At 53.3% G+C, this 23,122-nt stretch overlaps 4 protein-coding genes across 14 annotated transcripts in view; 2 read left to right on the top strand and 2 right to left on the bottom strand.

The window, feature by feature from the left end:
- Positions 1-2,042: 2,042 nt before the first annotated feature.
- ankrd22 (ankyrin repeat domain 22) lies at positions 2,043-4,880 on the top strand. 2 transcript variants are annotated; one of them, XM_057011553.1, is made up of 6 exons: positions 2,044-2,161; positions 2,802-2,993; positions 3,060-3,167; positions 4,248-4,325; positions 4,511-4,609; positions 4,690-4,880. In XM_057011553.1, the coding sequence occupies exons 1-6, from the start codon at positions 2,141-2,143 to the stop codon at positions 4,765-4,767; spliced, it is 576 nt and encodes a 191-aa protein (XP_056867533.1). In that variant the 5' UTR covers positions 2,044-2,140; the 3' UTR covers positions 4,768-4,880. The 2 variants fall into 2 exon arrangements, with proteins under 2 accessions (XP_056867537.1, XP_056867533.1); XM_057011557.1 differs by lacking the exons at positions 4,248-4,325; positions 4,511-4,609; positions 4,690-4,880 and adding an exon at positions 3,548-3,626 and having other exon boundaries at positions 2,043-2,161; positions 3,060-3,253.
- Positions 4,881-4,982: 102 nt separating this feature from the next.
- On the bottom strand, positions 4,983-13,055 carry lipf (lipase, gastric). 5 transcript variants are annotated; one of them, XM_057011447.1, is made up of 12 exons: positions 12,986-13,054; positions 12,428-12,541; positions 12,211-12,322; positions 10,996-11,194; positions 10,478-10,587; positions 8,928-9,064; positions 7,848-7,994; positions 7,620-7,691; positions 5,635-5,703; positions 5,447-5,557; positions 5,135-5,299; positions 4,983-5,104 (listed from the first exon to the last, which is right to left on the bottom strand). In XM_057011447.1, the coding sequence occupies exons 2-11, from the start codon at positions 12,539-12,541 to the stop codon at positions 5,177-5,179; spliced, it is 1,194 nt and encodes a 397-aa protein (XP_056867427.1). In that variant the 5' UTR covers positions 12,986-13,054; the 3' UTR covers positions 4,983-5,104; positions 5,135-5,176. The 5 variants fall into 5 exon arrangements, with proteins under 5 accessions (XP_056867427.1, XP_056867436.1, XP_056867444.1 ...); XM_057011456.1 differs by having other exon boundaries at positions 4,983-5,094; XM_057011464.1 differs by having other exon boundaries at positions 4,983-5,084.
- Positions 13,056-13,946: 891 nt separating this feature from the next.
- On the top strand, positions 13,947-19,606 carry rnls (renalase, FAD-dependent amine oxidase). The gene is made up of 7 exons (XM_057011493.1): positions 13,947-14,197; positions 15,978-16,083; positions 16,738-16,880; positions 18,346-18,504; positions 18,815-18,985; positions 19,051-19,226; positions 19,293-19,606. The coding sequence occupies exons 1-7, from the start codon at positions 14,080-14,082 to the stop codon at positions 19,443-19,445; spliced, it is 1,026 nt and encodes a 341-aa protein (XP_056867473.1). The 5' UTR covers positions 13,947-14,079; the 3' UTR covers positions 19,446-19,606.
- A 793-nt stretch (positions 19,607-20,399) lies between these two features.
- Positions 20,400-23,122, bottom strand: part of ptenb (phosphatase and tensin homolog B) — a 15,368-nt gene continuing 12,645 nt past the window's right edge. The window contains exons 7-10 of one of the 6 annotated variants that reach the window (XR_008954438.1): positions 22,550-22,716; positions 22,240-22,461; positions 20,961-22,181; positions 20,400-20,918 (exon numbers count right to left, since the gene is read on the bottom strand). Coding sequence is in view for 1 of the 6 variants with exons in the window: in XM_057059540.1 (XP_056915520.1) it covers positions 21,993-22,181; positions 22,240-22,461; positions 22,550-22,716 (578 nt within the window). In the remaining 5 variants the exon portion in view is untranslated. Of the gene's footprint in view, positions 22,182-22,239; positions 22,462-22,549; positions 22,717-23,122 lie in introns of all 6 variants that reach the window. The other 5 variants (XR_008954439.1, XR_008954437.1, XR_008954440.1 and 2 more) reach the window with 5 other exon arrangements.

The following is a 23,122-nucleotide window of genomic DNA, read 5'->3' as shown; positions in this document are numbered from 1 at the left end:
CCCTGATCTCTCTGACCGGCTCAACATGAGGTCCAGCAGGCTGCTGCTCCAGCTTGTGAGAGAGGTCTGTGCTTCCCTGCCAGAGGCCCTAAGAGTCTTTGTGTTGGATCCATCTGTGTCTGAACTGTGGGACGACGAGTGTGAGTATGTCTTTCCCTCCTTGGCTGTCTGTCCAGCTGTTGGACAGTGGCAGCCCGAGGAAGACGACCTGCTGTCCCTGAAGTCTTCGGTATCGGTGGATTTTGAAGGTGTCGGGAGGAAGGATCTCTACATCTTAGCTGTGAAGGTCAGAAACTTGCGCTCCCTGGAAGGGCTGAAGGCGTCAGGGTGGACTAGTTTTTTTGGCGCAGGCTCTTCCCCGGGGGGTTGTTGGCGGTCCCTGTACAAGCCTCCTGTTGATAAACGGACAGGAGACCTCCAGTGGAGGATTGTGCATGGGGCCGTAGCTACTAACAGATATCTGGTGCACCTTGACCCCAGCACAGGGGATGGCTGTCCTTTCTGCTCCCAGTCAGAGACCATCTACCACCTCTTTGTCCAGTGTCCCAGACTGGTGGGGCTGTTTGGACAGCTACAGAGGTGGTTTCTTGGGTTAGGTGAGGGCTTTTCTTTCAGGACGTTTATCTTTGGTCCACACTACCATGCAAGGAGGAAGGCTGTACACCAGTTGGGTTGTCCTCTCGGGGACGGCTAAGTTGGCCATATGGAAGACCAGGAAGAACCGGGTGAGAGGTCAGGGGTCAGAGGACGTGGTGGCCATGATGACTGGACTGCTGGCAGCTCGGCTCAGGGTGGAATTTAATTTTTATAAACTGACCGGCCAAATTGGCACATTCGAAGACATCTGGGGCGTGAGAGATGTCCTGAGTTCAGTTAGGGGGAGCTGCTTGATCCTGAATTTTTGAAGGTCTCCAATCTCTCACTCTGAATTGTGTTAAATGCAAATGTGAATAATACATGTAAATAAAGGTGTTGTTAAATCTCTCTCTCTCTCTCTCTCTCTTCTCTCTCTCTCTCAGATCTCTCTCTCTCAGGAGAGAGAGGAGGAGGAGAGGAGTGAGAGATCCTCTCTCTCTCTCTCTCTCTCTCTCTCTCTCTATTCTTAAGATCTCTCTCTCTCTCTCTCTCTCTATCTCTCTCTCTTCTCTCTCTCTCTCTCTCTCTCTATCTCTCTATTCTCTATCTCTCTCGCTCTATCTCTCTCTCTCTCTCTCTCTCTCTCTCTCTATCTCTCTTCTCTCTCTCTCTCTCTCTCTCTCTCTCGACGGCGCTGAGACGTCGTGGTGCCGCCGAGGCGACCACGGAGCTGTTGCTTCATTTTAGATTCTTAACTGTGTAAATCGTATCAACTGGCATTTACTCTTTTAGGTTTGGTTTCTGTTCGTTTCTTGTTTGATGTGGTGGTCTTGTTGGTCACAATTTATTTGCGTGTGCGCTCGTCGCGTCAAATGTTACCGCTGGAAGTTTAATTGTTCCTTTTCTTTGTGGACAGGTGCTGTGGGCCACGGCGGGGACCCAACCCTGGTGGAGGGCGCGTTTTCATCACACCCCCCGTTTGTGGTTTTGTTTGCAGTAGCACGGGTGTTTTTAGTTTGTTATCTCCCCTATTGAGTTTTACCTGCTGTGGGGCCCCAGCCCTGTCCACCCCTTTTGTTAATTTAACTTTTATACAGCCGAGTTATTTTGTTGTGTGTTGGATTAAATAAAATTGTAGTGCATAACCCTCGATCCCGTCTCTGCCTCTGGAATAGAACTTATCTGCGCGTGCCTGTTCTCCGGTTAATTCCTGGGGTGAAATTCCCCAGGTGGCGTTGTCGTTAACCGTTCCACCTCTCTCCAACCCGCCACACTATCAAAACTATTAGTAAAAATATTATCTAATATCGTTTCTTAGTATCCATTTTTATATTTATGAATTAATGTGTACCAAAAAGTTCACCATGTTTTTATTCTTTTTAAAGAAAAGCTGAATGGTGATAGACTTATAAATATTTTAGAAAATAAATCGATGGAGTTTCGTTTTCAGTCGCAGAGGGTGAAAAATGACTGAAAACGGAAAGAAAAAAGACGGTATTATTTTGGTAGGACAACCGGAAGTGATGCGGTTGCTCATCTCGCCTGATCAAGGTGCGTTTGGGACATGGGGCTGTCGTACTCTCAGGTAAGACCAGGAAGATATAAACAAGATCGGCACGGAACTTTATTCGGTCAACTCAATCGATTGGTTTAATGAAATGATTTGTTTATTTCAATCCACTTCCGGTGTCTTTGTTCGACGAAAGACCGATTTACCTGCAATTCCAGCTCACCTGAGAGCAATGAACGTGACATATGCGACGACTGCAGCACTTCTGTCCATGAAGTTCACTTGAGTGGGCACTATTATGGGATTTAGACGAGTCGGAGCTCTAAATAAGGCTTTATTACATTAGTATAACGCATCACAGTTCTCACCACGTTTTGACTGAGTCCTTTATTATATAATATTACAAATATTCCCCCTATTTTTGGTCGTTACGCATCAGTGATGAGGATTTAGAGTAATTTCCCTAATTTTCCCGGGGGGGGGCTGCAAACGTTCTGAACCAAGAACTCATCACTAGACCTTTTGGTTCCTCTAAAGTTGAGCCTCACACTGGCCCCATGTTGGTGTCCTGATGTCCTCCTGGTGGACTAAACCTTTCCAGCATAAAGGTCCTGAGACCAAACCAGTCGGCCTCCAGTCCAGGACCCCCCCCCCCCCCCAGCTCTGGCAGTTCCTGCTAAAAGGTTCCTATGACCTGAAGGACTTTTGTTTGCAGCCAGCGTGCCGGTCAGCATACGCTGGAGACGTCCATCAGCTGTTCACTGTCCTCTCTGAGGACCCGTCTCAGCTCAACGTCCAGGAGCCTGACAGTGGGGACACGCCCCTCATTGCTGCATGTCGCCGTGGAAACCTGAGGGTTGTGCAATACCTGCTGGACAACGGTGCCGATGTCCACGTGACCAATCAGGTGATGCGCTGCTGTGTGAGGGCGTCCTGGAGCTGCCGCTGACTCTGACTCTGACTCTTGTTGCAGAAACAGAGAACAGCTCTGCACTACGTCTCCAGGAGGACCTTCTCTCTGCTGGACTACCTGGTGATGGCCGTCCTCATGCCCGTCCTGCTGATCGGCTACTTCATCATGGTATCAGAGGCCTGGATGTTGCCTGGGAGGAGATGGGGTCTGATAGCAGCGCTAACGTCACGGCGGAGCGTCAGGAAACGCTGCTGGTTCTGACCAATGGTCAGGGTCAGGGTCAGGGTTAGGGTTAGGGTTAACCCAATAGTTAGGGTCAGGGTCAGGGTCAGGATTAGGGTCAGGGTTAACCCAATAGTTAGGGTCAGGGTCAGGGTTAGGGTTAGGGTTAACCCAATAGTCAGGGTCAGGGTTAGGGTCAGGGTCAGGATTAGGGTCAGGGTTAACCCAATAGTTAGGGTCAGGGTCAGGGTTAGGGTCAGGGTTAACCCAATAGTTAGGGTCAGGGTTAGGGTTAACCCAATAGTTAGGGTTAGGGTTAGGGTTAGGGTTAACCCAATAGTCAGGGTCAGGGTCAGGGTCAGGATTAGGGGGTTAGGGTTAGAGGGTTAGGGTTAACCCAATAGTTAGGGTCAGGGTTAGGGTTAGGGTCAGGGTTAGAGGGTCGGGGTTAGGGTTAGAGGGTTAGGGTTAACCCAATAGTTAGGGTCAGGGTTAGAGGGTCAGGGTTAGGGGGTTAGGGTTAGAGGGTTAGGGTTAACCCAATAGTTAGGGTCAGGGTTAGGGTCAGGGTCAGGGTCAGGGTTAGGGTAACCCAATAGTTAGGGTCAGGGTTAGGGTTAGGGTCAGGGTTAGAGGGTCAGGGTTAGAGGGTTAGGGTTAACCCAATAGTTAGGGTCAGGGTTAGAGGGTCAGGGTTAGGGGGTTAGGGTTAGAGGGTTAGGGTTAACCCAATAGTTAGGGTCAGGGTTAGGGTCAGGGTTAGAGGGTCAGGGTTAGAGGGTTAGGGTTAACCCAATAGTTAGGGTTAGGGTCAGGGTTAGAGGGTCAGGGTTAGAGGGTTAGGGTTAGGGGGTTAGGGTTAACCCCCTAACCCTAACCCTGACCCTAAGAAAGCTTCATTACTTTAAATGAAATATTTGCTTCGTTCTCATTTCATTAATCTTTACATTCCTGATGATGGCACTTTAGAACCTCCAGCTCAGTGTGTGTGTGTGTGTGTGTGTGTGGTGTGTGTGTGTGTTGTAGCTGCAGAAGCAGCGCCAGACTGTCTCATTGATGCAGATGTTGCTCAGCAGCGACGCCGATGTCAACGCCGTGGACCATGTAAGTGTTCCTAACGTGGCTGCACGCTAACACCACCCTCAGGATGGTGGATCCAGCCACCAGAACCTTCTGGAACCTTTCTGTAGCATTTCTACGCTCTCAGCGGCTGTGAGAGTTCTCAGATGTGATCTCGTAGTACTGCTCGCTGTAGAACTTGTGACGGTCGCTAACCTAACCCTCTCCAGAAGGGGAACACAGCTCTGCACTACGTGTGTGAGAGGAAGAGTCATCGCCTGGTCCCTCTGCTGCTGCAGAAACACGCCGACACACACATCCCAAATCACGTACGTCTTTTAAACACACCACAACACGAAGCTTCTGCTGAGTCAGCAGATCCCCAACAGCTTCTTCTGGTCTTCTGCAGGCCGGAGAGACACCGCTGGACATCGCCACCAGATTGAGGTTCAGCAACATCGTGAAAATGCTGAAGAAAACACACTGACCCTGATCACGGTACACTAGCTTAGCCTCATGCTAACGGCAGTGCCGAGCTCACATATCACCACATTCATCTTCATCTTCCTCGTCAATAAAGAGAGTGCAGCTTTGTTCCCATTGTGTTTGTGATGATTGTGTTTTCAAAACCTTCCTGATTTCTTTAGTTTGACTTTAGGTCAGAGGTCAGAGGTCAACAGAAGCTTTGATTCAACGGGTCCCTTTTCACTTTAAAACATGTGTTTTTATTTTCATATCATTTAAGGTTCAGCAAATGAGCTGCACTGAGCTCTGAAATATCATAAAAGCTAATCAAAGCTAATCAAAGCTAATCAAAGCTAATCAAAGCTAATCAAAGCTAATCAAAGCTAATCGGCCTCTCCAGCTGGTGCCAGGCTCCGACCCTCTCAGCCCCTCTAGGGGTATTTCTGCAGCAGCTGCAGGATGTTGGGGAACAGGATGTCGGGGGCATCGAGTCCCCAGATAAAGTCCAGATGTTCCCAGTGATCGATGTGCTGATGGAAGACCAGCTGAGGCACCTGCACACAGGAAATCAGGTTCTACTTCCTGTTGGTCCCATAACGGGGTAATAACACATATCCATCGTAAAAACGCCATATCAATGAATAAAGTTCTGAAGATATAAAGATGGTTCAGGTGCAGCGTGAGCGAGGGTCTCCACTCACCTGTGTGAGGAGCAGGGCCACGTCTTTAGGGTCTGCCAGCGTGTCCTGGCCCCCCGAGAACACAGCAGTGGGGACCTTCATGTCCTGGACTCGATACTGAGGTGGAGTCGTCTGACCAAAGCACAGCAGAGCGGCTGATTCACCTGAAGGTGACAGCAGGTGGCCACAGGTGGGCGTGGCTAACTCACCTGGTTGTAGCGCTTCAGGTTCTCTACAGCACCAAAGTCAAAGGCCAGCAGCTTCCCCTGGTGGGCAGCCTGGAGACAGGGGAGGCTGGCATGAGGGGGGGGGGGGGGGGGTGGGGGAGGGTGTGTGTGTGTGGGGGGGGGGGGGTGGGGGTGTGTGGGGGGGGGGTGTGGGGGGGGGGTGGTGTGTGGGGGGGGTTGTGTGGGGGGGGGGTGGGTGTGTGTGTAGGGGGGGTGTGTGTGTGGGGGGTTGTGTGTGTGTGTGGGGGGGGGGTGGGGGGGGGGTGGTGGGGGGGGTGTGGGGGTGTGTGTGGTGTGTGTGGGGGGGTGGTGTGGGAGGGGGGTTGTGTGTGGGTGTGGGGGGGTGTGGTGTGGGGGGGTGGTGTGGGGGGGGGGGGGTTGTGTGTGGGGGGGTGTGTGTGTGTGGGGGGGGGGTGGGGGTGTGTGTGGTGGGGGGGGGGGTGGTGGGAGGGTGTGTGTGGTGTGTGTGTGTGGAGGGGTTGTGTGTGTGGGGGGTGTGTGTGTGGGGGGTGTGTGGGGGGTGTGTGTGTGTGGGGGGTGTGTGGGAGGGGGTGTGTGTGTGTGGTGTGGGGGTGGGGGGTGTGGGGGGGGTGTGTGTGTGTGGGAGGGTGTGTGTGTGTGGGGGGGGGTGTGTGTGTGTGGGGGGTTGTGGTGTGGGGGGTGTGTGTGTGGTGTGTGGGTGTGTGTGGGGGGGTGTGGGGGGGGGGGGGGGTGGGGAGGGTGTGTGTGTGGGTGTGGGGGGGGGGTGTGTGTGGGGAGGGTGTGTGGGTGGGGGGGGGGGGGGGTGTGGGGGGGTGGTGGGGGGGGGGGGGGGGAGGGGGGGGGTGGGGGGGGGGGTGGGGGGGGGGGGAGGGTGGGGGGGGGGGTGTGGGGGGGGGGTGGTGGGGGGGGGGTGGGGGGGGGGTGGGGGGGGGGGGGGTGGTGGGGGGGGGGGGGGGGGTGTGTGGTGGGGGGGGTGTGGGGGGTGTGTGGGGGGGGGGTGGGGGGTGTGGGGGGGGGGGGGGTGTGTGGTGTGTGGGGGGTGTGTGGGGGGTGGTGTGTGTGTGTGGTGTGTGGGGGGGGGGGTGTGGGAGGGGGTGTGTGTGTGTGGTGTGTGGGGGGGGTGTGTGTGTGGGGGGTGTGTGGTGGGGGGTGTGTGTGTGGGGGTGGGGGGGGGGGGTGTTGTGGGGGGGGGTGTGGTGGGGGGTGTGTGAGTGGGGGGGTGTGTTGTGGGGGGGGGGTGTGGGAGGGGTTGTGTGTGTGGGAGGGGTGTTGTGTGTGGGGGGGGGGTGTGTGTGTGGGGGGTGTGTGTGTGGGGGGGGGGGTGTGGGTGGGAGGGGTGTGGTGGGGGGGGTGTGTGTGTGGTGGGGGGGGGGGTGTGTGGGAGGTGTGTGTGGGGGGGGTGTGAGTGGGGTGTGTGTGGTGTGTGGGGGGGGGTGTGGGGGGTGTGTGGTGGGTGGGGGGGGGGTGGGGGTGTGTGTGTGGGGGGTGGTGTGTGTGTGTGGGAGGGTGGTGTGTGTGGTGTGTGTGTGGGGGGGTGTGTGTGTGGGGGGGTGTGGGTGGGGGGGTGGGGGGGGGGGGGGGGGTGGGTGGGTGTGTGTGGGGGGGTGGGGGTGGGGGGGGGGGTGGTGGGGGGGGGGTGGGGGGGGGGAGGGTGGGGGGGGGGGTGGGGGGTGTGGGTGGGAGGGGTGTGGTGGGGGGGGTGTGTGGGAGGTGTGTGTGGGGGTGTGGGGGGGGGGTGGTGTGTGTGGGAGGGTGTGTGTGGGGGTGTGTGTGTGGTGGGGGGGGGGGTGGTGTGGGGGGGTGTGTGTGGGAGGGTGGTGTGTGTGGTGTGTGTGTGTGGGGTGTGGGGGGGTGTGGTGTGGGGGGGTGTGTGGGGAGGGTGTGTGTGTGTGGGGGGGGGGGTGTGGGAGGGTGTGTGTGTGTGTGGGGGGGGTGTGTGTGGGAGGGTGTGGTGTGGGGGGGGTGTGTGTGTGTGCAGGGGGTACCTGTGCCCAGTGCACCATGTTCTGGACTGAGGTCCCAGCAGGACAGTGTGTGGTGTAGACAGGAGTCCGAGTCTGAGACAACAGAAGCAACATCAGCTCTCACGCTAAGCACACGCTAAGCACACGCTAAGCACACGCTGAGCACACGCTAAGCGCACGATAAGTGCATGCTAATCACACGCTAAGCACACGGCATTGTTAGCGTGTTGTTGGCGTGTTTCATGTTACCATATTGAGGTTTTTCTCATCAAAACCACAGAGGATGAAGAAGATGTTCCCACACAGCTGACTGAGAACATGCTTGGCACACACGTGCTCGGCAAACCAGTCAATCATGTAACTCTGGGGCAGGAAGTCCCTCCGACCAAAAATGTCCTGGAGACCAGAGAAGGTTGGTCAGTGGAGTCAACTGACAGGTGGTGGAGTCAACAGACAGGTGGTGGAGTCAACAGACAGGTGGTGGTTGGGTCAACAGACAGGTGGTTGGGTCGACAGACAGGTGGTGGAGTCAACAGACAGGTGGTGGGGTCGACAGACAGGTGGTTGGGTCAACAGACAGGTGGTTGGGTCAACAGACAGGTGGTGGAGTCAACAGACAGGTGGTTGGGTCAACAGACAGGTGGTTGGGTCGACAGACAGGTGGTGAGTCAACAGACAGGTGGTTGGGTCAACAGACAGGTGGTTGGGTCAACAGACAGGTGGTTGGGTCGACAGACAGGTGGTGGAGTCGACAGACAGGTGGTTGGGTCGACAGACAGGTGGTTGGGTCGACAGACAGGTGGTTGGGTCGACAGACAGGGGTTGGGTCAACAGACAGGTGGTTGAGTCAACAGACAGGTGGTTGGGTCGACAGACAGGTGGTTGGGTCGACAGACAGGTGGTGGGGTCGACAGACAGGTGGTGGGGTCGACAGACAGGTGGTTGGGTCGACAGACAGGTGGTTGGGTCAACAGACAGGTGGTGGGGTCAACAGACAGGTGGTTGGGTCGACAGACAGGTGGTGGGGTCAACAGACAGGTGGTTGGGTCGACAGACAGGTGGTTGGGTCAACAGACAGGTGGTTGAGTCAACAGACAGGTGGTTGGGTCGACAGACAGGTGGTTGGGTCGACAGACAGGTGGTGGGGTCGACAGACAGGTGGTGGGGTCGACAGACAGGTGGTTGGGTCGACAGACAGGTGGTGGGGTCGACAGACAGGTGGTGGGGTCAGCAGACAGGTGGTTGGGTCAACAGACAGGTGGTGGGGTCAACAGACAGGTGGTTGGGTCAACAGACAGGTGTCCCCACAGCTGGTAGGCTGGTTCTTACCCACATGAGGAACTCGGGCAGCACTGACAGTTTGGTCATGGGGCTAGCTGTGAATGCTATCGTTGCTACTGGGGCTAAAGCCAAGAACAGCTTGATCTTTTTGGCCACATCAGGCAGAGTGGAGAACGCTATGAATCCTGGGAAATAAAGCAGATGCTGTCACCACAGTGTGTGTGTGAGTGTGTGTGTGTGTGTTACCTATTGTGGTCCCCTGTGAGTGTGTGTGTGTGTGTTACCTATCGTGGTCCCCTGTGAGTGTGAGTGTGTGTGTGTACCTATTGTGGTCCCCTGTGTGTGTGTGAGTGTGTGTGTGTTACCTATTGTGGTCCCCTGTGTGTGTGTGTGTGTGTGTGTTACCTATTGTGGTCCCCTGTGAGTGTGAGTGTGTGAGTGTGTGTGTGTGTTACCTATTGTGGTCCCCTGTGTGTGTGTGTGTGTTACCTATTGTGGTCCCCTGTGAGTGTGAGTGTGTGTGTGAGTGTGTGTGTGTGTGTGTGTGTGTACCTATTGTGGTCCCCTGTGAGTGTGAGTGTGTGTGTGTGTTACTATTGTGGTCCCCTGTGTGTGTGTGTGAGTGTGTGTGTTACCTATTGTGGTCCCCTGTGGTGTGAGTGTGTGAGTGTGTGTGTGTGTGAATGTGTGTGTGTTACCTATTGTGGTCCCCTGTGAGTGTGTGTGTGAGTGTGTGTGTGTGTGAGTGTGTGTGAATGTGTGTGTGTTACCTATTGTGGTCCCCTGTGTGTGTGTGTGTTACTATTGTGGTCCCCTGTGTGTGTGAGTGTGTGTGTTACCTATCGTGGTCCCCTGTGAGTGTGTGTGTTACCTATTGTGGTCCCCTGTGTGTGTGAGTGTGTGTGTGTTACCTATCGTGGTCCCCTGTGTGTGTGAGTGTGTGTGTTACCTATTGTGGTCCCCTGTGAGTGTGAGTGTGTGTGTTACCTATTGTGGTCCCCTGTGTGTGTGAGTGGTGTGTTACCTATCGTGGTCCCCTGTGAGTGTGAGTGTGTGTGTTACCTATTGTGGTCCCCTGTGAGTGTGAGTGTGTGTGTTACCTATTGTGGTCCCCTGTGAGTGTGAGTGTGTGTGTTACCTATCGTGGTCCCCTGTGAGTGTGAGTGTGTGTGTTACCTATTGTGGTCCCCTGTGAGTGTGAGTGTGTGTGTTACCTATCGTGGTCCCCTGTGTGTGTGAGTGTGTGTGTACCTATCGTGGTCCCCTGTGTGTGTGAGTGTGTGTGTTACCTATCGTGGTCCCCTGTGTGTGTGAGTGTGTGTGTTACCTATCGTGGTCCCCTGTGTGTGAGTGTGTGTGTTACCTATCGTGGTCCCCTGTGAGTGTGTGAGTGTGTGTGTGTTACCTATCGTGGTCCCCTGTGAGTGTGAGTGTGTGTGTTACCTATCGTGGTCCCCTGTGAGTGTGAGTGTGTGTGTTACCTATCGTGGTCCCCTGTGAGTGTGTGAGTGTGTGTGTTTACCTATCGTGGTCCCCTGTGTGTGTGAGTGTGTGTGTTACCTATCGTGGTCCCCTGTGAGTGTGAGTGTGTGTGTTACCTATCGTGGTCCCCTGTGAGTGTCCAATGTAATAAATCTGTTCCTGGGACGTCACTTTCAATATGTAATTCACCACAGCTGGAAGATCCTTCAGGGCCATTTCATCATGGCTGCAGGAAGGGAAGTGATGATGTCAGACAGGTGATGATGTCAGACAGGTGATGATGTCAGACAGGTGATGTCAGACAGGTGGTGATGTCACAGTTAATGATATCAGACAGGTGATGATGTCAGACAGATGATGTCAGACAGGTGATGATGTCAGACAGGTGATGATGTCAGACAGGTGATGTCAGACAGGTGGTGATGTCACAGTTAATGATATCAGACAGGTGATGATGTCAGACAGATGATGTCAGACAGGTGATGATGTCAGACAGGTGATGATGTCAGACAGGTGATGTCAGACAGGTGGTGATGTCACAGTTAATGATATCAGACAGGTGATGATGTCAGACAGATGATGTCAGACAGGTGATGATGTCAGACAGGTGATGATGTCAGACAGGTGCGTGTACCTGAAGCTCCAGAAGTCATTCTGCTCAGGGGTGAGTGTCTGGTGTTTTCGGGACCAGGTGTTCCCACGGCTGTTAGCCAGCCACACATCGTAGCCGCTGTCAGCTAGCACGTAGCCCAGGCTGCTGTTGGGCAGGTTGGTGATCCAGTTGCTTCCTGCTGCCAGGAGGCCATGTTGGAGCAACACAGCCGGTCTCACTCCTGCACCAGGGAAACGGATCAATGTACTTCCTGTCACATGACCACTTCCCTTTTCAGCCCTGTTGTGTGTCTAAGGAGATGTGACTAACAGACCCCTGATGGGGGTTCGGAGGACTGGCGCTGACGCGTATGTTTGGGTTCAACAGCGTGTGGACGTGCGGTCAGGGCCAACGCGTGGCGTCGAGGCCCTCGCCATCGTCCTGTGTTCGTCTCACATCCAGAGCTCTACTCCCTCGGGAGGTTCTCTTTCTGGCTGATGCTAAGGGGGTCGTCGTTATTATGGTCCACTAATTGGACTTTGATCACTCAAATGACTCATCAAGTGGTGGCCTGAAGTTACCTTCTGATCTTGGATCAGCACAGCTGGAACCCCAGTTTAGAACCCACAGAGTGGGTGTGTGTGAGAGAGAGAGAGAGAGAGTGTGTGTGTGTGAGAGAGAGAGAGTGTGGTGTGTGTGAGAGAGAGAGAGTGTGTGTGTGTGAGAGAGAGAGAAAGAGAGAGAGAGTGTGTGTGTGTGAGAGAGAGAGAGAGAGTGGGTGTGTGTGTGAGAGAGAGAGAGAGAGTGTGTGTGTGTGAGAGAGAGAGAGAGAGAGAGTGTGTGTGTGTGTGAGAGAGAGAGAGAGAGAGGTGTGTGTGTGTGAGAGAGAGAGAGAGAGAGAGTGTGGTGTGTGTGTGTCAGAGAGAGAGAGAGAGTGTGTGTGTGTGAGAGAGGAGAGAGAGAGTGTGTGTGTGTGAGAGAGAGAGAGAGAGAGGTGTGTGTGTGAGAGAGAGAGAGAGAGAGAGTGTGTGTGTGTGAGAGAGAGAGAGAGAGAGTGTGGTGTGTGAGAGAGAGAGAGAGAGAGAGTGTGTGTGTGTGTGTCAGAGAGAGAGAGAGTGTGTGTGTGTGTGTGAGAGAGAGAGAGAGAGAGAGGAGAGAGAGAGAGAGAGGAGAGAGAGAGAGAGAGAGTGTGTGTGTGCGTGAGTGAGTGTGTGTGTGTGTGAGTGTGTGTTTGGACGGTGGGGTGAACAGAAAGACCTGCACTGGTTTTCCTCCCTTGTGGGATCCGGTTCACACTCAGGATGTAGCCGTCGTCGGTCAGAACCTCGTGCTCCTCTGCAGGGTAACCCCACCTCAGGATGATCTCTGACTGATCGTCAGCAGGAGGAGGAGAAAGATGATGGATGACTGGAACATGCTGAGGAACACACGTGCACACTGAGGAGCACACGTGCACGCTGCAGGATGTACTCACAATATTCATGTGCACTTCAGGGTCCAGCTGCTGTTTAACTGCATGAGGGATGTCTGGCAGGCTGTCAGTCAGGCCAAAGACGGTCACCACAGTCACCACAACACACAGCATCATCTACACACGCACACGCACACGCACACGCACGCACACACACACACACACACACAAGCAGGTAAGACGTCATCTCTTCATCTGTCAAATTGTCAGGTTGTATTGAGTGTGTGTAGTTTTGTCAGGTGAATTTTCAACCCAAGTAGGGTTGTGTTTTTAATATCCATGCTGCTAACACACATTTTATACGGAAAACGAAACTCACATTTTTAAAAAGATTTGCCTGGAAGAAAACATGACTTTAAAACATTCAATGGCTACGGAAGTTTATTCCTTTATTTTATAATCACGTAATTACAAGGTAGCAGAGTGATGACGTCTCTGCTTTCACCAAACTAATAATACAATAACAAGCCAAAAACAATTGAAACCCAATTCAGCTCCGGTAAACCTGCGTTAAACCGGTTTAACTGGGTTAATAACCTCTCGTAACAACTTGAAACTCACCTCCACAGCTGATTAGGAAATTCGTGTCACGTGAACGGAAGACGGAAGAAGGCGCCACCGGATGTCCCGCCCACCAGGATCACAAGTTTCATAAGGACTCAACCGCACATGCTTCCTGTATAAATACTCGCACTTATATATTCTATATTTATTTTATTTGACATAAAATGTTAATTTGTAAAATTGAAACGTTATAAACGGGCTTGATTTTTATTGTTATAATTGTTAGAGTCAACAGGCTGCTCTATACATGGCAATAAAAGAAATATAAAAATGAATGAATAAATGCTGCTAAATCTAGTGTAACTGCCCTGAGACAGCATTTATTGAGGTTGCCTAGAGACAAACTGGATTGTAACGAAGTAATTACAAACAGATCATTTGAATCTAGGTTCTATTCTGGTTTGGGGATCTTTCTCTGTGAAGTATTTAACATTAAAAACTGTGGCATTTTATAGATGGTGTTACCTAAGCAATTGTTCAAGGAAGAAAGATTTATAATCACACTCATAATCATAATATTTGGAATGCACTTTATATTATAGCAAATAAATCTCAAGGGGCTACAAAACAATCAAAAGACTCAGATGTACATTTTAAGCCCACATGACATTTCAATTCTCTGGACTCTTTATATTAGCTATCGAATGAAGGGTCTGACATCGCAAGTCCAGGATAGTTTAGTAAAATCATTTGTAATCAGCCAGTTTGCTGAAGACAAAGTTCTTATTTACAAAATATTTCGTTTGAATATGTTTCCAATGTCAAGACTTCACAAATAAGGAGTTTATTATTACTCCAAGATTAAAAGTTAAACAGAAATAGTTGTAATTCTTCTCGGTGTCCAGCACACACGTCTCAAAGCCGCTAAGGTCGCAGGACCCAGAAGGAAACGGGTTCGGGTTCGGGTTCGGTTGCTCATATCGAGACTGCCTTTATTGTGAAAAGCTCAGCCGGAACTGCCCGGGTTCTTCCGGTCGCAGGGATAGATTTAATTGGCCATTTTAATTGTGCTGCGCTTGGAAGGACGTCTTGTAACAGTTCGAATTGGACCGTTTCTTGGGCTCCGTTTTCGGGTCAGGTTCCGTGCTAAAATGTCCCGGGTTTTGGTGGTCGGCGCGGGCCTGACCGGAAGCGTGTGTGCGTGTCTGCTCAGGAGAGAAATGGCCAGTAAAGTTCACATTGTGGTGTGGGACAAGGCTCGGGGTCCAGGTGAGCTCCATTCGGTGTGTTTAACCGAACCGAACCGTCCCTTCTGCAGCAGGTTCTGTGGACCCTTGCTCTCCGCGGAACCGTGGAGGCTTCCCTCGGAGCAGAAGATCGATTATTCCCAATTACTGATCAGACTCATGAACGTTATTATTGATTTGCTCCAAGACTTCAAGACAACGCGGTTCTGTGCTGGTTCTGTACTGTTTCTCTAGTGGTTCTGTACTGGTTCTGTACCGTTCTCTCCCGGTCCTGTACTTGTTCTCTCCCGGTCCTGTACCGGTTCTCTCCCGGTTCTGTACTGGTTCTCTCCCGGTCCTGTACCGGTTCTCTCCCGGTCCTGTACCTGTTCTCTCCCGGTCCTGTACTTGTTCTCTCACGGTCCTGTACCGGTTCTCTCCTGGTTCTGTACCGGTTCTCTCCGGTCCTGTACTTGTTCTCTCACGGTCCTGTACCGGTTCTCTCACGGTCCTGTACCGGTTCTCTCCCGGTCCTGTACCGGTTCTCTCACGGTCCTGTACCGGTTCTCTCCCGGTCCTGTACTTGTTCTCTCACGGTCCTGTACCGGTTCTCTCCCGGTTCTGTACCGGTTCTCTCCCGGTCCTGTACTTGTTCTCTCCCGGTCCTGTACTTGTTCTCTCCCGGTCCTGTACCGGTTCTCTCTCCCCGGTCCTGTACTGGTTCTCTCCTGGTTCTCTCCTGGTCCTGTACTGGTTCTCTCCGGTCCTGTACCGGTTCTCTCCCGGTCCTGTACCGGTTCTCTCCCGGTCCTGTACTGGTTCTCTCCCGGTCCTGTACTGGTTCTCTCCTGGTCCTGTACCGGTTCTCTCCTGGTTCTGTACTGGTCCTGTATGGTTCTCTCCTGGTTCTCTCCTGGTCCTGTACTGGTTCTGTACCGGTTCTCTCCTGGTTCTCTCCTGGTCCTGTACTGGTTCTCTCCTGGTCTGTACCGGTTCTCTCCTGGTCCTGTACCGGTTCTCTCCCGGTCCTGTACTTGTTCTCTCCTGGTCCTGTACTGGTCCTGTACTGGTTCTCTCCTGGTTCTGTACTGGTCCTGTACTGGTTCTCTCCTGGTTCTGTACTGGTCCTGTACTGGTTCTCTCCTGGTTCGGTACCGGTTCTCTCCCGGTCCTGTACTTGTTCTCTCCCGGTCCTGTACGGTTCTCTCCTGGTCCTGTACTGGTTCTCTCCTGGTTCTCTCCCGGTCCTGTACCGGTTCTCTCCTGGTCCTGTATGGTTCTCTCCTGGTCCTGTACTGGTTCTCTCCTGGTTCTCTCCTGGTCCTGTACTGGTTCTGTACCGGTTCTCTCCTGGTTCTCTCTGGTCCTGTACTGGTTCTCTCCTGGTCCTGTACTGGTTCTGTACCGGTTCTCTCCCGGTTCTGTACCGGTTCTCTCCCGGTCCTGTACTTGTTCTCTCCGGTCCTGTACTGGTCCTGTACTGGTTCTCTCCTGGTTCTGTACTGGTCCTGTACTGGTTCTCTCCTGGTTCTGTACTGGTCCTGTACTGGTTCTCTCCTGGTCCTGTACTGGTTCTCTCCTGGTCCTGTACTTGTTCTCTCCTGGTCCTGTACCGGTTCTCTCCTGGTTCTGTACTGGTCCTGTACTGGTTCTCTCCTGGTTCTGTACTGGTCCTGTACTGGTTCTCTCCTGGTTCTGTACTGGTTCTCTCCTGGTCCTGTACTGGTTCTGTACCGGTTCTCTCCTGGTCCTGTACTGGTTCTCTCCTGGTTCTGTACCGGTTCCGTACCTTCTGACACCAGAACCTTCCCTGTCACTCTCAGGTGGGAGGATGTCGACCAGCCGTCACTCCGACTCTTCCTGTCAGTCAGCTGATCTGGGGGCCCAATACATCACAGCCACACCTGGCTACACACACACACACCACAGGTAACACACACACACACACACACCACAGGTAACACACACACACACACACCACAGGTAACACACACACCACAGGTAACACACACACACACACACACCACAGGTAACACACAAACACACCACAGGTAACACACACACACACACACCACAGGTAACACACACACACACACACCACAGGTAACACACACACACACACCACAGGTAACACACACACCACAGGTAACACCACACACACACACCACAGGCAACACACACACCACAGGTAACACACACAACACACACCACAGGTAACACACACAAACACACACACACCACAGGTAACACACACACACACCACAGGTACACACACACACCACCACAGGTAACACACACACCACAGGTAACACACACACCACAGGTAACACACACACACCACCACAGGTAACACACACACACACCACAGGTAACACACACACACACCCACAGGTAACACACACACACCAGAGGTAACACACACACACCACAGGTAACACACACACACACCAGGGGTAACACACACGCACACACACACACTGCTACTTTGGTGCAAAACAGAATTTTATATAATTATGGAAAGAAGATGGATTTTGTTAGGAAATTATACACCTGTTTTTTGTGTGTGTGTGTGTGTGTGTGTAGTGTGTATTCAGAGTTGTTGTCTCTTGGTCTCCTGCAGTCGTTTGATTCGATCATTGAAGGACAGAAACTGAGCGACGGCAGTCGGAACTACATGACGCCCCGGGGGACGAGCAGCGTGGTGAGGCACTTCCTGTCTGAGTCAGGTACGTCCCCCTGTCTGTCCCCCTGTCTCTGAGTCAGGTACGTCCCCCTGTCTGTCCCCCTGTCTCTGAGTCAGGTACGTCCCCCTGTCTGTCCCCCTGTCTCTGAGTCCGGTACGTCCCCCTGTCTGTCCCCCGTCTCTGAGTCCGGTACGTCCCCCTGTCTCTGAGTCAGGTACGTCCCCCTGTCTGTCCCCCTGTCTCTGAGTCCGGTACGTCCCCCTGTCTGTCCCCCTGTCTCTGAGTCCGGTACGTCCCCCTGTCTCTGAGTCAGGTACGTCCCCCTGTCTGTCCCCCTGTCTCTGAGTCAGGTACGTCCCCCTGTCTCTGAGTCAGGTACGTCCCCCTGTCTGTCCCCCTGTCTCTGAGTCAGGTACGTCCCCCTGTCTGTCCCCCTGTCTCTGAGTCAGGTACGTCCCCCTGTCTCTGAGTCAGGTACGTCCCCCTGTCTGTCCCCCTGTCTCTGAGTCAGGTACGTCCCCCTGTCTGTCCCCCTGTCTCTGAGTCAGGTACGTCCACCTGTCTCTGCATCACTACGTCCACCTGTCTCGTCCGCTTGTGTCTTCATCACTACGTCCCCCTGTCTTGTCCACCTGTGTCTTCATCACTACGTCCACCTGTCTTGTCCACCTGTGTCTTCATCACTACGTCCACCTGTCTTGTCCACCTGTGTCTTCATCACTACGTCCCCCTGTCTTGTCCACCTGTGTCTTCATCACTACGTCCACCTGTCTTGTCCACCTGTGTCTTCATCACTACGTCCACCTGTCTTGTCCACCTGTGTCTTCATCACTACGTCCACCTGTCTTGTCCACCTGTGTCTTCATCACTACGTCCACCTGTCTCGTCCACCTGTCTCTGCATCACTACGTCCACCTGTGTCTTCATCACTACGTCCACCTGTCTGTCCACCTGTCTCTGCATCACTACGTCCACCTGTCTTGTCCACCTGTGTCTTCATCACTACGTCCACCTGTCTTGTCCACCTGTCTCTGCATCACTACGTCCACCTGTCTGTCCACCTGTCTCTGCATCACTACGTCCACCTGTCTTGTCCACCTGTCTCTGCATCACTACGTCCACCTGTCTTGTCCACCTGTGTCTTCATCACTACGTCCACCTGTCTTGTCCACCTGTGTCTTCATCACTACGTCCACCTGTGTCTTCATCACTACGTCCACCTGTCTTGTCCACCTGTGTCTTCATCACTACGTCCACCTGTCTTGTCCACCTGTGTCTTCATCACTACGTCCACCTGTCTTGTCCACCTGTGTCTTCATCACTACGTCCACCTGTCTTGTCCACCTGTCTCTTCATCACTACGTCCACCTGTCTTGTCCACCTGTCTCTGCCTCTGTACGTCCAGAGTCTCTTGTGAGTTATTACATGTTGTTATAACCACTGTTGTGATGAGGCTGTGACAGGTTTGAAGGCTAAAGGTGAACACGTGTATCTGTCTGTGCAACAGGAGCTGATTTGGTCTGTGAACGTCATGTGACCAGCCTCTACCGCCGTGGTGCATCATGGGAGGTGGAGACCAAACTGGGAGACAGGGAACGGTTTGACGTTGTCGTCCTAACGATGCCGGTTCCTCAGATCCTGCAGCTCCAGGGAGACGTAGGGAACGGTGAGACCGACCAGTCAGTGCTGCGCTTAGCCTAGCGGGATATTAGCAGCTACCTACTGCTGCTAATATCCCGCTAGGCTAAACGCAGGATATTAGCAGCTACCTACTGCTGCTAATATCCCGCTAGGCTTAGCGCAGGATATTAGCAGCTCCCCCAGGACAGGTGTCTGGTACGATGACCTTAAGATGCCCTGAACTGGATCACACCTGAGGGCTCCTGTTCCACCTGAAGAACCTGAACTGTGACAGGTGTGGCGCTGATATCCAGGTGTCTGTCTGTCTGTCCCCCGTCTGTCTGTCTGTGTGTCAGTTCTGTCTGTGCAGCAGAAGCAGCAGCTGGACGGGGTGGTGTATTCCTCTCGCTTCGCTGTTGCCCTCTTCTTCCCCCCCGACGTGGTCTTCAGCTTCTCCTGGTCAGCGCGATACGTCGACGGGAGCATCATCCGATACGTCGCTGCAGACTCCCGCAAACGCAACGCAGGTTCGTCTCTGGACCCGTGTGTCCGCTGACGTCTTGGTTTCACCACAGACACGATTGTTTTCCAGATGTTCCAGGTCTTGGACCGTCCCTCGTGGTCCACACCAGTGTCTCATTTGGCCTGGAAAACCTGGAAAAGGACAAGGAGGAAGTCCAAGCCCTCATTTTAGAGGAGCTGTATAAATTGCTTCCCGAACTTCCTCAACCTGTCGGCGTCAAGTGTCAGAAGTGGCGCTACTCACAGGTGAGTTGTCAGGTGACCTCCAGAAGGTCGTTAGGATTGGACGGTCACCGCTGCTGCCTCCTGCAGGTGCTGACCTCGGTGCCGGACTGTCCCGGTCACATGACCATCCTGGACCGCCCACTGCTCGTCTGTGCTGGCGACGCCTTCAGCCACTCCAACTTTGATGGTTGCGTGGCGTCTGCTCGGAGCGTGGTCGCCGCGCTGAAGGCAGCTCTGTGAGGCCGTCGCCACAGGAAGTGAGGCCGTCGCCACAGGAAGTGAGGCTGTCGCCACAGGAAGTGAGGCCGTCGCCACAGGAAGTGACACCATTAAAGGCGCCACAGGAAGTGACACCATTAAAGGCGCCACAGATTAGAAAATAAAGCAGATTTGTTCTATAACTGCTGACATCATCGTTCCTTTGATCTGGAGTGGGTGTGGCCACCTACAACAGTGATGACATCATTTTCCCGTCGTCCTCCCGACACAGATGAAACTTCGGGATGCGAGAAAGCTGCGATGCGACTGCAGAGTGGATCAAGGTTTTATTTTAATAAAGTGACCACGATCGTGAACCGTCGGTGGTTTTGCTGGAGGTTCCAGCCGTCAGATATTGATGGAGTCCCCCCCCCCCCCCCCCCAAACACACACACACACACTCTAACGTTTCCATAGAACCTCGACAACCTTGGCAGTGAAACCCTCTGGCGGTGTCCATGAGGATCCAACACTTTCCCAGGTTGGAATTTCCCTTCAGGACTGAAATTCCTGTTTTGGCCTGTGTCCTGTCCCACTAAAAGACCCCTAAATCACATGCAGAGGGCTGCACGTGTATGTGCACGTGTATGTGCACGTGGACCAACCCAGACATCTTCATGGTTTGACTTTCGCTAGAAGCAGACTGTGTGTGTGTGTGTGTGCTAACATACGTCACACACATATATATATAAAATACCATATATAAATATACCATATATATATATATATATACACACCATATATAATATATATATCCCATATATATATAACATATAAATATACCATATATATATATCCCACATATATATACTGTATAATACCATATATAAATATCCCATATATATAAAATACCATATATAAATATACCATATATAATATATATCTCGTGTGGCTGGAAACACTCTGATGAGTATTCAGTCATTAAAGCAAAAGATGTGACAGTTATAAATAGTTTATTGACATCGATGTTTCTTTTATAAAACAGGAAATAAAATCTGGGGGGGGGGGGGGTCTTCGTCACCACCTATCGACGACTGGAATGACCTGAAGTCCCCCTACCTGCCCAAAGAGGGAGGGGCTTAACGGATGTGACGCAAGATGTGGCGATGAGTCAAGCGTAGCACGACCACGAGGCCAGGTCAAAGCGGTTACCATGGCGACCTCAGAAGCAAATCAAAACAAGCTAGAAAGCACGAGTTCACTTTTGGCAGATTGGTGACGAAGGTTGAGGTAAAGCGTCACGTAAAACCCAAAGAAACCTTCTAATTAAGAGTTTTGGAGCCAGAATTCCTTCATTAACGTACTAAAGTTAAGGTGAGACGGCTGCAGCACCTGTTCAGGCTTCATGGATGAGAGGACAGGGAGGAGCAGCCTGGTTCCCCCATCATTGAGGGGGCAACCCTAACCCTGAACGTAGCCTGGCCGCTCCTGAACGTAGCCTGGCCGCTCCTGAACCTGCCCCGGCCGCTCCTGAACGTAGCCTGGCCGCTCCTGAACGTAGCCCGGCCGCTCCTGAACCTGCCCCGGCTGCTCCTGAACGTAGCCCGGCCGCTCCTGAACCTAGCCCGGCCGCTCCTGAACCTGCCCCGGCTGCTCCTGAACGTAGCCTGGCCGCTCCTGAACGTAGCCTGGCCGCTCCTGAACCTGCCCCGGCCGCTCCTGAACGTAGCCTGGCCGCTCCTGAACCTGCCCCGGCCGCTCCTGAACGTAGCCTGGCTGCTCCTGAACCTGCCCCGGCCGCTCCTGAACGTAGCCCGGCCGCTCCTGAACCTGCCCCGGCCGCTCCTGAACGTAGCCTGGCTGCTCCTGAACCTGCCCCGGCCGCTCCTGAACCTGCCCCGGCCGCTCCTGAACCTGCCCCGGCCGCTCCTGAACCTGCCCCGGCCGCTCAGCTTCATGGGTGATAGAAGTCCCTGCAGATACTCACAGATGGTCAACAGCTGATGAAGGTTTCTCCCTCATCATCACATTCAGATTAATGTGCACGTGCACGTGCACGCAAACACTCAGTCCCGACTAGATTTACCACTCTGGTCCAAACCCAAACAGCAAGTGGACTCCAGAAATTCTTTGGTGACTTTAAACAGCCAAATGATGATGAGGGACGAGCCGAGAACAAAAAGGTTCTGACTGAGGTCTGAAGGACCCCCCTAGGACGGATGGACTGGACTCCCTGATCCAGACTAGACTCCCTGATCCAGACTGGACTCCCTGATCCAGACTGGACTCAACCCTGGAAAGTTGAATCCAGGCTCTGCACGTTTAAACTCCAGAAGAAATCACTCTTTTAGTAAATCATCATTTGAGTTGTAAAGAATCCACATGCAGCCGTCACCGTTTCACCTCTCAGTCCCCCCCTGGCCAGGGCCAGGCCCCGCCCACCAGTCCCGCCCACCGGCCCCGCCCACCCGCCACACAAGTGTCCTGCTGGGGGTTGAGCAGGAGGCTGAGGGACCAGGAGGAGCTCTGCTCTGGTCCCGTTAGCTCTTAGCTCGCTGGCTCAGGAGTGATGTCAGAGTTCTGTGGGCGTCAGACCTTCGTGATCTGATGATGGTGGTCGTCCTCGAACGCCTCGTTCTCGGGGTCCGAGTCGGTGGTGTCTGAGTAGCGGTAGTGATCCGGCTCGACGTCGCTGATGTCGGGGGTGACAGACGCCGACGTGCTGCTGGTGTCACAGTTGGCTGCTTCGTCTACAGTCTTGGAGAACAGCAGCTTCACCTGAGGACGAGAGCGTAGAATCACCGAGCGTCCCAAACCTCGGACGCCACCGTCTCACCTTGAAATTGGGCGAGAAGTTCCTGTTGGCCTTGTCCTTGTTGGCTTTGTCCAGGTCGTTCTTGGTCAGCGTGAGGACCAGGTGGTCTCGCTCAGCACCTTCGGCTCCCGTCAGGACTCCGAGCTGCTGCAGGTCCTGGAGCGTGGCGCCGTTCTCCAGCCGGGAGTTCTCCTCTGCTGCCGGGATGAAGAACGTGTTCACCCAGAAATGGAACATTTTCTCCTGGAACCACAGTGTGTGATGAGCTGCAGGCCTGAGGGACGTTCTGAAGGGCCCAGCAGCACTGGAGCCCTGTGTGATGAAGACTCACCTTCTTCATCATCTTGTTCTGCTTGTGGAAGAACTCCACCTTGATGTCACCACAAACAGGAAGTGGCTGAGGAAACTCAAAAATCATCAGTTTGTCTTCTCGACGAATGAGACTCGGACTGGAGGTGCAGATCTTCACCTTCAGCTGGTAGACCACGAACTGGGGGTCTGTGGGGGGGCAGGAAGTGAGTGGACAGGCAGGCAGACAGGCAGAGAGAGAGACAGACAGGCAGAGAGAGACAGGCAGACAGACAGGCAGAGAGAGAGAGAGAGAGAGAGAGACAGGCAGACAGGCAGAGACAGAGAGAGAGACAGGCAGAGAGAGAGAGAGAGAGAGACAGGCAGAGAGAGAGACAGGCAGACAGAGACAGGCAGAGAGAGAGAGACAGGCAGAGAGAGAGAGACAGGCAGACAGAGACAGGCAGAGAGAGAGAGACAGGCAGAGAGAGAGAGACAGCAGACAGGCAGAGACAGAGAGAGAGACAGGCAGAGAGAGAGAGAGAGAGAGACAGGCAGAGAGAGAGACAGGCAGACAGAGACAGGCAGAGAGAGACAGGCAGAGAGAGAGACAGGC

Source organism: Takifugu flavidus, chromosome 1 (genome assembly GCF_003711565.1).
Source record: "Takifugu flavidus isolate HTHZ2018 chromosome 1, ASM371156v2, whole genome shotgun sequence".
Classification (NCBI taxonomy): domain Eukaryota; kingdom Metazoa; phylum Chordata; class Actinopteri; order Tetraodontiformes; family Tetraodontidae; genus Takifugu; species Takifugu flavidus.
The sequence above is the reverse complement of the archived record's forward strand: the minus strand, read 5'-3'. Positions and strand labels throughout refer to the sequence as shown.